Source organism: Sorex fumeus, unplaced genomic scaffold, assembly GCF_029834395.1.
Source record: "Sorex fumeus unplaced genomic scaffold, SorFum_2.1 ptg000011l, whole genome shotgun sequence".
NCBI lineage: Eukaryota > Metazoa > Chordata > Mammalia > Eulipotyphla > Soricidae > Sorex > Sorex fumeus.
In genome coordinates, this window is record NW_026606068.1 from 3,947,511 (window position 1) to 3,961,302 (window position 13,792).

Consider the following 13,792-nt stretch of genomic DNA (forward strand, 5'->3'; position numbering starts at 1 on the left):
CCCCCGAGCACCGCCAGGAGTGATTCCTGAGTGCATGAGCCAGGAGTAACCCCTGAGCATCGCTGGGTGTGACCCAAAAAGAAAAAAAAAAGAAGAGGGGGCTGGAGCGATAGCACACCAGGTAGGGTGTTTGCCTTGCATGCGGCTGACCCGAGTCGATTCCCAGCATCCCATATGGTCCCCCGAGCACCGCCAGAAGTAATTCCTGAGCACATGAGTCAGGAGTAACCCCTATGCAACACTGGGTGTGACCCAAAAGAGGAAAAAAAAAGAAAGGAAAGAAGGACTTTATCTGAGTGGCCCCACCTTGCATGACCAGGAGGATCGTGCAGGCTGGGGGTACACCTGTCAGACTGGCAGGGCTGCACAGAGGCTGAACCCAGGAGCAACGGCTCCGGTATGAGAAAGCCAGAGAGAAGCCAAAGAAGAACATGAGCAAATGGCCAGTGTAAGGCACACTCATGCTTCAGAGAGCCTCAGAGGGCTGAAGAGACAGTCCAGGGGCTAAGACACTGGCCTTGCCTGCGGCTGTGGTGGCCAAAACTGGTTCGAATCCCGGCGTCACATCTGATGCTCCAGCACCACCAGGGGTCACCCCTGAGCACAGAGCCAGGAATAGCCCCAGAGAGCACTATTGCCACGTTTCAAAATTTAATTAAATTAAAAGAGTCCCAGAGGAGCTGGAGCAGTAGGACAGCAGGAAGGGCATTTGCCTTGCACGTGACTGACCCAGGTTTGATTATTCCCAGCATCCCATATGGTCCCCTGAGCACTGCCGGGAGTAATTCCTGAGTGCAGAGCCAGGAGGAACCCCTGAGCATCGCCAGGTGTGACCCGAAAAGCAAGAAGTAAAATCAAATAAAAAAGAGGCCCAGAGCTTAAGTAATGGTGCTGGGATGTCGGGTGCTGGGGTGGAGGGACACAGGGTTCTGCAGCCCACACCCCTCGGGCCCGGAGCAGGGGAAGCTGACAGGTCACGGGAAAGCAACCAGCCAATGCTCCAGCTCTGCTGTCACAGCGGGGAGGCTCTGGGCGTGTCCTGGGTGGGCGGGTCACCAGGGTGAGCTGGGGGGTGGGGAGAATCTGGACTCCCCTTTGTCCTGAGAAGGACAGCAGGCTTCAGAGGGTGAACAACTGCTCCTGGGGACCAGAGGCGGCCCCCATTAAACCCCCAGAGAACAGTTCTTGGGAGTCGCAGGGCTGCGGCTGGCAGGGAACGTGGGGCGAGTCATGCCTCTCCCACGACCCCTGCACCCAAGGGTTCCTCCAGGGGTCTTCCTGAAGCAGATCTCTTTTGCTCTGGTTTGGTTTTTGTGCCACACCTGGCGATGCTCACGGGTTACTCCTGGCTCTGCACTCAGGGTACCCTATGGGATACTGGAGATCTGACTCGGGTCTGTTGCATGTTAAGGCAAGTGCCCTACCCACTGGACCATCATTCTGGCCCCTGAAGTGTATCTCTTTACAATAACCCGGTTTCTCTGAGGTCTGTGAGCTGCTTGGACAAAGGAATAGCGCCAGACAGGGTCTTGGGGGTCCTCTTGCTCTGTAGCTCCCAGACCCCCAGGAGCAGGGGTGGCAGCCTCAGGAGCGGAACTGCCTGTGGGCCTGCACCCTGCTCTGCAGGCTCAAAGGTGACCTCTAGGCAGACAGTCTAACGCAGCGCCAGTGAACTGCTTGTCCTCCACAAGTGCCCCCATATTGAAAACTTCTCAGAATCTCCAAGGACAGACACGACTGACAGAAGCCGAGGCGCCTCCCAAAGTCAGGAACCTGACTTGCTGCAGGTCTCGACTTGTGAGTCCCATCATCTATCATTCCTACTAACAGAGCAAACAGCCCAGAGAGGTTGGGACACAAGCCCTAAGTCACACAGCCAAGACAAGCACAGCTGCAGAGCCCACTGCCCACTTCCACGTGGCCCAGCTAACCGGGTCCAGTTTCTTAGAGGCCTCTGGTGCCATCCCCACAGCCACACCTCACAACCAACCATCACCCCCCCAAGCACCCACCACTCACATTGTTGTGGATGAAAAGCCGCATCTGCTTCCGGGGGTAGTGGAGGCGCAGGAGCCGCTGGAAGAACAGGGAGAGGAACGGCGTGGGCTGCTCGATGAACACGCCAACCAGCACTGTGGGCAGAGCTTCATCCTGCAGGAGGGAGCACACGAGAGTCCCACACTGTCCAGCCAGGAGGGGGCACCTGAAGTCATGCACTGTCCAGCCACAAGGGGGCACACAAGAGTCCCACACTGTCCAACCAGGAGGGAGTGCACAAATTACACACTGTCCAGCCACAAGGGGGCGCACAAGAGTCCCACACTGTCCAACCAAGGAGTGCCCAAGTCACACACTGTCCAGCCACGAGGGGGGTGCATGAGAGTACCACACTGTACAGTCACTAGGGGGCGCACAAGAGTCGCACACTGTACAGCCATGAGGGGGTACACAAGAGTCTCGCCCTGTACAACCACTAGGAGGCCCATAAGAGTCCTGCACTGTGCAATCACTAGGGGGTGCACAAGAGTCCCACACTGTACAGCCACTAGGGGGCGTACAAGAGCCCCACACGGTCCAGCCACAAGGGGGGCGCACAAGAGTCCCTTCACTGTACAGCCACTGGGGGGCATACAAGAGTTGCACACTGTCCAACACAAGGGGCACGCAAGAGTCCGGCCCTCTACAGCCACTAGGGGGCACGCAAGATTCCCGCCCGCTACAGCCACTAGGGGGCGCGCAGAAATTCCACCCTCTATAGCCACTAGGGGGCGCACAAAAGTCCGGCCCTTTACAGCCACTAGGGGGCGCACAAGAGTTCCTGCACTGTACAGCCATTGGGGGGGCATACAAGAGTCACACACTGTCCAACCACAAGGGGCGTGCAAGAGTCCGGCCCTCTACAGCCACTAGGGGACGCGCAAGAGTCCCGCCCTCTGCAGCCACTAGGGGGCGCGCAAGAGTCCCGCCCTCTGCAGCCACTAGGGGGCGCGCAAGAGTCCCGCCCTCTGCAGCCACTAGGGGGCGCGCAAGAGTCCCGCCCTCTGCAGCCACTAGGGGGCGCGCAAGAGTCCCGCCCTCTACAGCCACTAGGGGGCGCGCAAGAGTCCCGCCCTCTACAGCCACTAGGGGGCGCGCAAGAGTCCCGCCCGCTACAGCCACTAGGGGGCGCACAAGAGTTCCTGCACTGTACAGCCACTGGGGGGGCATACAAGAGTCACACACTGTCCAACCACAAGGGGCGTGCAAGAGTCCGGCCCTCTATAGCCACTAGGGGGCGCGCAAGAGTCCAGCCCTCTGCGGCCACTAGGGGGCGCGCAAGAGTCTGGCCCTCTACACCACTGAGCAGGGACTGAGTCTGCAGAGGGCCTGACCAGGGGGCTGTGGGCTGGGCAGGGGAAACAGTGACTGGGTCCCCATGAGGGGTGGGGAGCGGCAGCTGGGGGCCTGCAGGGGAACCAGAAACTGTAAGACCTGGGCTGGGTCAAGTGCTTTAGGGGTGGGGGGGGAGCCGGAGCCACGCACTCTGAGAGGGCTTCTAGGAGGTGGCGGCCGGGAGTGGAGGGGAATAGAGCCCCACACAGGGAGGTGACACCCCTCCCTTTTGTTTTCATTTTTGTTTTGGGGACACACCCCGCAATATTGAGGGATCACTCCTGGCGGTGCTCGAGGGACCCCATGGGGTGCCGGGGGCCAACCCCGGGTCGGCTGTGTGCCAGGCTAACCCGCCACCTGATGCACTGTCGCTCTGGCCCCAAGGGAGGCGACCCTTTACCTCCTACCGAGACGACGGTGGCCCGACACTCCCAGCCCAGCCAGGCAGCGCCCGCAGCCGCTCACCCCGATGCCTTTGAGGCTCCGCAGACCCTCGTCACACACCACGCAGCCCGTCTCGAAGGTCCAGAAGCGCGGCACGTAGTTGGCCAGGTAGTTCAGCTGCAGCTGCGGGGACACAGGGCTGAGAGGGGCCCGCCAGCCCCCCCACGGCGCCCGCCACCCCAGCGGTCAGCAGCCCTGGGGGAGAGCGAGGCTCCATTCCCCAGGCGGACCTTGGGCGGGGAGAACAAGGTGCTGCTGGAGACCCCAAAGCCGCCCCATCAAGGCAAAGAGAGGGGACCCTCCCTGCACTCCCTCTCGGGTGCTCCCCGGGCCTGTGACCCAGTTGGCTTGAGACCTGCCCCCATGTGCCCCTGTCCCTGCCGAGGTTCCAGGAGCACAGGCCAGTCTGTCCCTCATGGCCGGAGCAGACGCTGCAGTGACCAAGGGCAGCCCTGCAAGGCCTGACGTCCTGGGGTCCAGCAGGCGGGAACAGAGAGTGCATCAGTGACCCCCCCAGAGAGCGACAAAGGCGCCAAGGGAGCCCCCATGAGGTCAGAGGCGGCCTAGCCAGGAACAGTGGGGGCAGCAGGACGGGGGCGCTGCCTACCTTGGTGGGCCCGTTGCCGTGGATGAGGACGGGCAGCGTGTCGTAGGCCAGGTTCCGCGCCCTCACGTGGCCCTTCTCAAACTTGAGCACCACCTCATCTGGGAGGCGGAGGAACGGCCGGTCACAGTCCCGGAGGCCACAGGCAGGAGCCCTGACCTCTCAGCCCAGTGTGTCACCCGGAAACAGGGTGGGGGGGAAGAACCTGGGGAGGGGGTCAGAGACTGCCCAGGCACCCGGGTACCTGCTAGGAGAGGCTGCAGACACAGGGAATGGGGACGGGGGAGGGGGGGGAAGGGGGAAAGAGAGAGAGGGAGGGAGGGGAAGGGGGGTGCGGGGGGAGAGCAGAGACCCTTGGGGTGGCCCAGGACAGACTCGGGACGTGAGGAAGAAGTTGCGTCAAGGGAGGTCAAAACTGAGGAAGCAGCTCTGCGGTGTCTGTGGTGGGAGATGGGGGGGTTGTGGTGGGAATCAGAGGGGACCAGCTGGGGTGGGAGATGGGGGGGGCATCTGCGCCCCTCCCAGTCTCTTAGGAGCTGATTTGCATCAGGCTGCTTTTCTTATGCAAATTTCTGTGGCTTCTTCTTCCTGGGGGTGGGCAGACCCAGCTTCCAGGCCGTTCCCAGAAACAAGACAACAGGGTGGGGAGAATCCCCTGCCCTCAGGAAGGGACCGGACGGACCCTCGCAGGGCCTGAACTGAACCCTGAGAACTCACCCCAGACCGTCAGTCAGCTGACTTCTCTGTCTTCCTTTTTTCGGTCTAATTTTTGGGTCTCATCCAGCAGTGCTCAGGGGCACTCAGGGGCAGTGCCGGGTCCGAACATGACCCCAGGCAAAGCACGTGCTGTGCCCCCCCCCACCCGCCCGAGACGCAAACCTAGGTGGGTGCCAGCCTGCCGCGGGGCCAGGCCAGGTCGCTCCTCCTCCCACAGCTCCCCCTCCAACCCCCTTGAAGGGCTCAGTGGGAGATGGGGGGCTCTGGGTGGGGGGACAGGGCCAGGCCGGGTCGATGGTGCTCACACGGCCGCCAGCCTCAGGCGCTGTGGGCTGGTCAGGGGTCCAGTTTTCCCCGACCCATGACACACAGCACGGCCGAGGCCCCCCAGCCCGATAACACAGAGGGGGTGGCCGGGACTCTCTGTCTTTCTTTTTGTTTTGGTCTGGTTTGGTTTGGGGGTCCACCCGGTGGCGCTCAGGGCCTGCCCCTGGGGGACTCAGGGACGCTATGAGAGGTCGGGATGGAACGGGTCGGCCTCATGCAAGGCCAGCGCCGACCACTTCACCTCCCGCCCGTGTCTGGGACCCTCCCTGGGGCGGCGTCTCACCCAGGGCTCCATCCAGGTTCTGGAAGATCCGGCAGCGGTGGTCCAGCGTGATGTTGATGGCCGCCTGCAGGGACGGATGCAGGATCAGTGGACGGCTCCCTCTCGCCCCCACCCTGGGCAGCGCCAGTGCCCGGGACAGCGTGGGCTCTCGGGGGGACGCCGCCCACCCGGGCTCCCCTGCGCCTCGTACCCTCTTCTCCGGGTCCAGGAAGATCTTGGTGTAGTAGAGCTGGTCACTGTCGCTGTCCTGCCCGTCCCACTCGGCCACCAGCTTGCTGAGGCTGGGGGCGTAACCAATGAAGCCTGGGGATTACAGGGAGGGGGCACAAAGACAGACTCTGACGCCAGGGGCTTCTGCCCGGCCTCCCTGCCCATCCACCCTCTGCCTCCTCCCAGAAGCCCTCCAGGATTGAGCAGAAGCAATGTCTATGGGCAGATCGAGGTAATGCCCCCAGTGGCAGGTTCGAAATGAGCAGAGCGAGGACGCCCCCCAGTGTCCACACACTCCAGACAGGGGCCAGCAGAGGCGGCTGATGAGCGGATTCGACCGGAGTCTAAGTTATTGAGCACAGACTGTCAGGGGAAGAAGACCAGGCCTGGGCACAGGGCCGGGGAGGTGTCACAGTCCCTTTCCTTGGGCGGGGACAGTGATGAGGCACTGAGTCATCTTCATCAGGACCAGAAAAGTCTGAGGGTCCTGCAGAGACTGTGTGTGCATGAGAGAGTGTGCACGTGTGTGTTTGTGTGTGCATGTGTGTTTGCATGTGTACATGTGTGTGTGCGCATCTGCCTGTGTGCATGCACGAGTGTGCAAGTGTGCACGTGTGCGTGTGTACATGGGTCTTCATGCACGTGTATGCGTGCGTGCGTGTGTGTGTGTGTGTGTGTGTGTGTGTGTGTGTGTTGGAGCCTCCAGGCAGGAGCAGGGAGATGTGTGCAGTCTCTGCCCTGGTCACTGGGGGGAAAGGGGTCAGAGACCGGGACTCCCCTTCCTGTGTCTATTCCAGGGTGCCAGGCAGCACCCAGATGTCTATTTGGGAAGGACTCTGGTGCCAGCTCGGGGATCAGGGGACATGCAGTGCCCGTGTGGGCCTCCCAGCCCTGCTGCAGTTACTGGGGAAGCAGGTCCCTGGGGAGAAGCACACACAGCCGGAAAGAAACAGAGAGGAAGGGGCAGCCCAGGGACAGCCCGACCCCTGTGCCAGGCGTCTGGACTGTGAGATGCCAGCAGGAGCAGCCCAGGATGAGCCTGTGGGCTGGGCACGCCTATGGGCCACTCTCCAGGAGGAGGGGCTGGAGGGGCGGTCAGCTGTGGGGTGGGCAGGAGGTGGGAGGGGCTTAAACTGCTGGCAGGGTGGAGGGCAGGGGAAGGAGGAGGGGGAATGGAGGAGAGGGGAGGGGAGGGGAGGGAGGGGGAGAGGGGAGGGGAGGTACCCGGCCCTGTAAAGTGCTTGGGCAGCTGTTTAATGAGGAAGGTGTGCAGGGGAGCGGGGTGAAGGGTTAGCAGATCCGGAGCTGGAGCCACAGTGCCGGGGTTAAGGCACAGCCAATCCCAGTCCAACCCCACAGGGTTCCCTGAACCCCCCAGGAGTGACCCCTGAGCACTAAGCCAGAAGTCCGCCCTGAGCACCGCCGGGTGTGGCCCCCAACCAGACATCCACAACAGAGCTCCCTACTCAGTGCTCCGTGTGGCCCCTCACCTCCCGAGCCCAGGAACCTCTTGCCGTCGGGCACGGCGGGGTACTTGGCCTCCAGCCTGCGGTCGGGGTGGATGAGCTGCTCGGCCGAGAACACCACGCGGGCCCGGGCCTGCCGGAACTTCTTCAGGAGCTCACGGGGCCCCGCGGCGAACACCACGTCGTAGCTGGGGGCGGAACAGAGCTGGGCAGGGCAGGGCAGGGGCAGCTGACCCCAGCTGGGTCCCTGAGCTTGCCGGGGCCACAGGCCAGGGGCAGCAACTCCACCCACGGTGCCACCCCACCCTGGCCAGGCAGGGACACCCAGCACCCCTGCCCCCTCTCTCCAGCAAAGCAAGATTTGGTGCCGCAGGGAAGGCCCCTGCCCATCTGCTGCCCAGGAGAGTGAGCGGGTCAGTGACCTGGGCTAGAGGGACTCCTCCCCAAGGCGCTGGAGCACCTATCAGGGCCCCGGCCTGGGCACCCATCAGAGATCTGGTCCAGGCACCCATCAGGACCACCCATCCCAGGCATCCATCAGGATCCTGTTCCAAGCACCCATCGGGGCCCCAGCCCAGGCACCCATCAGGACCCCGATCCGAGCACCCATCAGGTCTCCAGTCCAGGCACCCATCAGGGCCCTGGCCCCCACCCCCCAGCCCCCGCCCCACCTACCTGTCCGTGAAGAGCACCACCAGGTCCTCCTTGCCGGCGAGCTTGTCCAGGGCCTTCCGCAGCAGCCGCACCTTCAGCCCCCCTCCTGCCGCCGCCTCCTTCCCGTCCCAGTCCTCCCCCAGGCCCAGCGACTGCAAAGACAGACCCTCAACACCTGCCCCGCGAGGCACTCGGCCCCGCCCCGGCACCCACGTGCCCATGCCCGGCCAATCAGATGGGCTCCATCCCATGCCCACGTGACACAATAGGGCCTATCAGAAGCTTCCCTGGGACTTCTGCTCTAGGGGACGAGCTGCTGAGATTGAAAAACTGGGTCTTTTGGGGAGTTTTTTGTTTTTGAGATTTTGGGGGGGATCACATGGGGTGATGCTCAGGGGTTACTCCTGGCAGTGCACGGGTGGATCGTAAAATGGGATGCCAGGGATCTAATCCCGGTCAGCTACTTGGCTAGGCAAACGCCCTACCCACTGCGCTATCACTCCAGCCCCAAGCTGAGTCTGTTGAGTCTGCAGATGCACGACCGTCCTCTTGCCACCCTATAGACTAGAGTATGAGCACTCCAGCACATGAAACCAAAACAGGGCTCAGAGGTGAAAAAGCTGAGCCCCACCAGCTGCCTGAGCTCCTGGATCCAGCCACCCCTGAAACCATCCCCTAATTCGTCTTTCATTCATGTGAGCTGCTACACTTTCTGGCTTCATGCTATGAGGCTGCGAGTGAAGCGGACGGTGACTGTCTGCCCTGCCCGTCCCTCTGTTCCCTGGCCCTTCCTGTATGTCTGAGGCACACTGACTAAATGAAGATGAGTTTTCCTGAAAACAGGACAGAGGCAGGCTGTGACCTTGGCAGGTAGGACACGAGCCTGGTCCTTTAGTGCTGATACCAGACCCTGGGGCTGGAGCGATAGCACAGCAGGTAGGGTGTTTGCCATGCACGCAGTTGATCAGGTTTGATTCCTCCGCCCCTCTCGGAGAGCCCGGCAAGCTACCAAGAGTATCCTGCCCATATGGCAGAGCCTGGTAAGCTCCCCGTGGCATATTCGATGTGCCAAACACAGTAACAACAAGTCTCGCAATGGAGACGTTACTGGTGCCCGCTCGAGCAAATCGATGAACAAAGGGAGGACAGTGCTACAGTGCTACTGGACCCTGAGCCCAGGGGGCCTCTGCATGACCCACATGGGCCAGCCTCTTACCCTCTGCCGCACCTCCACCCACATTTGCAGCCCTTCCAGAACCTTCTTTAAGCCCCCCCCATAAACCTCCTTTATACTTCCAACGTAGCTTCATCTTTGAGGCGCCCACCAGCTTCCTCTGGGGCCCCCACATCTTCTCAGGCATCCCCCCCCGCCTCTCCCCAACTCCCGCCGTCTCTGTCTCTCCCACAGCCCTCACCTGGACCTTGTAGTTGAAGAACTGGGCAGAGCGTTTGAAGCGTCGGAAGCCCTCGGTCTCCTTGGTGGCCACCGTGAGCACTAAAAGGTTGTCTAGGGACAGAGAAGGGATGTGAGTGGGAGTGGAGGAAGGGGGAGGTGACAGCGATTGCTCCCTGTGAAGTGCTCGCCAGGTCAGGCTGTGAGAGAAGGCCACAGGCCCCAGGAGCGAGGCCTAATGGGACATGATTTGGGTCTCCGTAACCTCCAACACCAGGTGAGTGTCCAGTGTGGCGGAAATACCCGGAGTACAGGAGCCAGCACTGGCCACGTGGTCTGAGTGTCTGTACTTAAGTGCCTCCAGCCTTCTACAGGGGGGCCGAGGGAACACCAGGAAGGCCCATCTGGACAGGCCAAGCACCGGGCACAAGGCAGAGAACGTCAGGCCTCGCCAGGCCTGCGCCCACAGCAGACATCACTAATCAATTTCAAGATCCTACAGAGACTCACACAGTCTTGCAACCCCGGGAGTCCCACAGGAGGAGAGACCAGCTGGAAATCCGCCCTAGGCCAGAGCAACTGAGTCACTTTACAAACACCGGGCCTTGCAGGGATGGGGCTGGAGAGATGGCACAGCCAGGTGTGCCTCACACCCACCCGGCGCCCCTCCCCGCAGATAAAGATAAAAGATAAAGGCCCTCCCGTTGATGTTGATCGTCGATTTGCTCGAGCAGGCCCAGTAACGTCTCCATTGGAGACTTTGTTGTTTCTGTGTCTGGCATATCGAGTACGTCACGGGGAGCTTGCCAGGCTCTGCCGTGCGGGAGAGATACTCTCGGTAGCTTGCCGGGCTCTCCGAGAGGGGCGGAGGAATCGAACTCGGGTCGGCCATGTTGGCCGCTTGTAAGGCAAACGCCCTACTGCTGTGCTATCGCTCCAGCCCCTCCCTGCAGGCAAAAAAAAATTTAAAACAATAAAGAATCCTGGTTCAGCCTTCCTACCTGGGTCACCTGGCACAAATCTCTGGCCTTTGCATCATATGAACTAGAGGGCCAGAGGCCTTAAGGGCTGGGGTGCAAGCTTCGCCCTGTGGGTTTGCTCCTCAACATGGCTCTGGGCCAGGAGCAGCCCCCAAATTCCAGCAGCTGTGGCCCCCACCAAGAAAAGAAAATTATTAAAAAAAAAAAAAAAAAAACAGGGCTAATTGCAGGACATACCTCCCAGGCTGCCGGGGTCAGGGGTGGCCAGGCTGAGCCCGGAGAGCAGGATGGAGGAAGTGGGCCTGCATCTGGCTCAGAACCGTCCACTGGGACCCAAACCCCCTCCCCAGCATTCAAGGTCCTCTGGGAAGGTCCAGGCCTCATTCATTCCCTCCAGTCACAGGGCCACTTTCTGCCAGCACCTTGCCCTCCAGGGCTTCTTCCTTCTAACCCTCAGTATCTTGCCTCCAGGACCCCAGACCACTGAGAGGGACCTCTTCCCTCTTCTTGACACCACCTCCAGAAAGCCTTCTCAGGGCTCACCTGCGTCCCTTTCAGCGGTTCATGGTTCTTCGGCTGAACCTGACTTCCTTGGGGTCCCAACAACCCTTTTCTTTTCTTTTCCTTTTTTTTTTTTTTTTTGCTTTTTGGGTTATACCTGGCGATGCACAGGGGTTACTCCTGGCTCTGCACTCAGGAATTACTCCTGGCAGTGCTCAGGGGACCATATGGGATGCTGGGAATCGAACCCGGGTCGGCCGCGTGCGAGGCAAATGCCCTACCCGCTGTGCTATCACTCCAGCTCCATCCAACAACCCTTTTCTAGGCAGAAGACCTGCGGGACCCCTCCTCACGGCCACAGGGTCCAGCTGTGCAGCCTGCAGGGGGCTAGTGGCAGGCGGCAGGGACTGGCAGGAGTGAGTTGGGGTGAGCTTGGATGGGGCCCAGGCCTGGTTTCACCTGGCATGTGTGGAGGGGAGCGGCTCACACTGAGGGGCTGCTGGGACAGGAGTGTCACATTTCAGGGATTCAGGGGTGGGGAAAAGCCAGCCTGGGCCGGGGCAGCAATGCCCGCCCTGCCCCGCCCCCTCCCCCACTGTCATTAGAGCTGGCGGGAGCCAGGAAGGGGCCTTGCCCTCCCCGGTGGCCTCTGATGGCACTTTCTGCACAGGGGACTTTTTTCTCGGCCTTAGATGCCCCCCTCCCCCCACGCATGTGTGTGTGTGTGCGCGCACACACACACACACACACACACACACACACACACACACACGCTTCCCACTGAAACAGAGAACTGTCAGAGCACACCAGGAAGAGGCAGGGCAGGGGCCCTGGACATTTGTCCCCACCCTTCATTCCACCAGGCCAGGCCTGACCCTCCCTGCACACCCCCTTGCCCCCCCCCGCTAGCCCCCTCCCCTCCCGACCGTACCAAGGACCCACCCTGGGGCCCTGGAGAAGCCGAGCTGCCTGTGCGCCCCAGCATCTGGGGCCCAGAAGCTCCCACTTCCCCGAGGGCCCCAGAGCCCCGGAGTCTGGGCGATTTTCTGTCTGACCCAGGTCAGTTCTGCCACGGGCCACACGTGGAAACCATTTCCTCGCCAGACTCTAGGCTCCCATGCAGAGGCCTGGACAATGGATGCAGCCTCTGTAAATGTCCCCGGCAACCCCTTCCTGGCCACCAAAATGCACTCCTTTCCCACCTCCTCCAGGAAGCCCTCCTGAATCTCATCCCCTCTGTCCTTTACTGAGCAGTTTCTGTTCGCCCAGCAGGAGACACAGCAGCTCGTCCTGGGGGGGCCAGCCAACCCCTAGAGTGATTCTCGGGGTCTCCCTCGCCCTCCCTTGGCTGGGGCTGAGAGTGACAGACTGCGAGAGCACTGTCTGGTCTTAAGGGGCCCAGGGCCCAGCGACAGTGGCAAGCACATTCACTGAGCCCGTAACCTGCCCGAGGCCAGAGAAGCCGGAGTGGGCACATGCTGGACCTCACCGACCCCTGGCCAAGGGCTCTGTTGCCGCTATGCACTGGGTGGGCAAGTGACGAGGGGTGGTGGGGAGGGGAGACCGAGGCAGAGAGGGGGGCTGTGCCTCCCTGCCCGAGCTCCGCATCCCGGGAGGAGCCTCCAGCTGATGCTTTGAGATGGCTTAGCATGTGCTCCAGCCCAGCTGGCCGGCTCCAATTCCAGAGAACCTTCTAGAAGGCAGGGAATCTGGGGGTGGGGGTGGAAGCAGCAGGTGCCCTGGGCATCAGGAATGGAGAGGAAGTGGTTACTTTTCTGAGGAGGCTAAATGGGGGGGTGGGGGTGCAGGGGCGCTGAGGAAGCTTCTGGAAGGTATTGGGCCAGGTATCAGGGTGAGGGGGAGGCTGCCTTAGCGCTTGGCTGTCAGAGGCACTGAGGGAAGCCCCCAGCACGGCCCAGCAGAATGATGCAGAGAGAGCAGATGGGGGGCCCCGGGTGGGGGGCCCCCAGGAAAGCCCCAAACTCACCTCGACCCTCGTTCCTGCTGCTCAGCGACCTCAGGCTCCCGGTGTCCCTCCCCCCAACACAACGGGCAGCTCCAGGGCCAGCAGTAGGGCAACGTGACCTCAATAGAAGCCCCATGGGACCACATCCAGCCGAGAGCTCCGAGTCTTGGACCCCAAGGCCCCACCCCAAAAGCCAGCAGACTCTGGCCAATCCAAGTGCAGGAAGCCTCTAGAAGCCTCTGGAAGCCTCTAGAAACAGTCAGCGGACCAGCCCAACAGCAGTCTGCGGTGGGGCAGTGCTCTGCCTGTCCCCCACATCCGGTCTGGGCGCTCCCCTGGGTGGGACACCATCTTCACCCTCAGAGGGGGGCTCTCCAGGAAGGGTCACCTCCCACATCAGACTGGCGTCCCCTGAGCTGAGGAGCTGGTAGCCTCCTTGGACCAGAAGCTCCCGGCAGGACAGTGACAACTGCCCGGCTCTGTGACCGTGTGCCCTGCCCAGGTGAGGTGTGAGGTGTGGCCCAGAGCAGTCCCAAGGCTCCATTTGAGCCCCTCCCAGCCCCTGCACCCACCCCAAAGGAACATTCAGTGGGGAGGGAGAGGCTGGCTGGCTGGGCGGGCGCTCAGGGCTCCCTCCCCAGCACTGTGCAGGGCAGTTGACATCTGGCTTCTCTCAGTGTTCTCCTGGCCAGCAGGCCCCTGAATGCCCCCACAGTTGGTCTCAACGTCCCATCAGGATGCAGGTCACAGGACCAAGCAGTGGCTGCTCATCCCAGCCCTTGACACTAACCCCCCAGCTGTGCTCCAGGCCCAGGTCTCCAACTGTTCAGGGACTCAGTTTGCCCAGCTGCAAAGGGGGCTCTCGATTCCCTACT

At 61.7% G+C, this 13,792-nt stretch overlaps 1 protein-coding gene across 2 annotated transcripts in view; it reads right to left on the reverse strand.

The window, feature by feature from the left end:
- The window catches only part of PLOD1 (procollagen-lysine,2-oxoglutarate 5-dioxygenase 1), a 35,742-nt gene that overhangs the window by 20,550 nt on the left and 1,400 nt on the right, over window positions 1–13,792 (reverse strand). For both annotated transcript variants that reach the window (XM_056110863.1, XM_056110864.1), the window contains 8 exons: window positions 9,493–9,584; window positions 8,099–8,229; window positions 7,448–7,611; window positions 5,938–6,050; window positions 5,748–5,811; window positions 4,424–4,521; window positions 3,838–3,939; window positions 2,020–2,151 (listed from right to left, as the gene is read on the reverse strand). In XM_056110863.1, coding sequence (XP_055966838.1) covers window positions 2,020–2,151; window positions 3,838–3,939; window positions 4,424–4,521; window positions 5,748–5,811; window positions 5,938–6,050; window positions 7,448–7,611; window positions 8,099–8,229; window positions 9,493–9,584 — 896 coding nt within the window. The remainder of the gene's footprint in view (window positions 1–2,019; window positions 2,152–3,837; window positions 3,940–4,423; window positions 4,522–5,747; window positions 5,812–5,937; window positions 6,051–7,447; window positions 7,612–8,098; window positions 8,230–9,492; window positions 9,585–13,792) is intronic.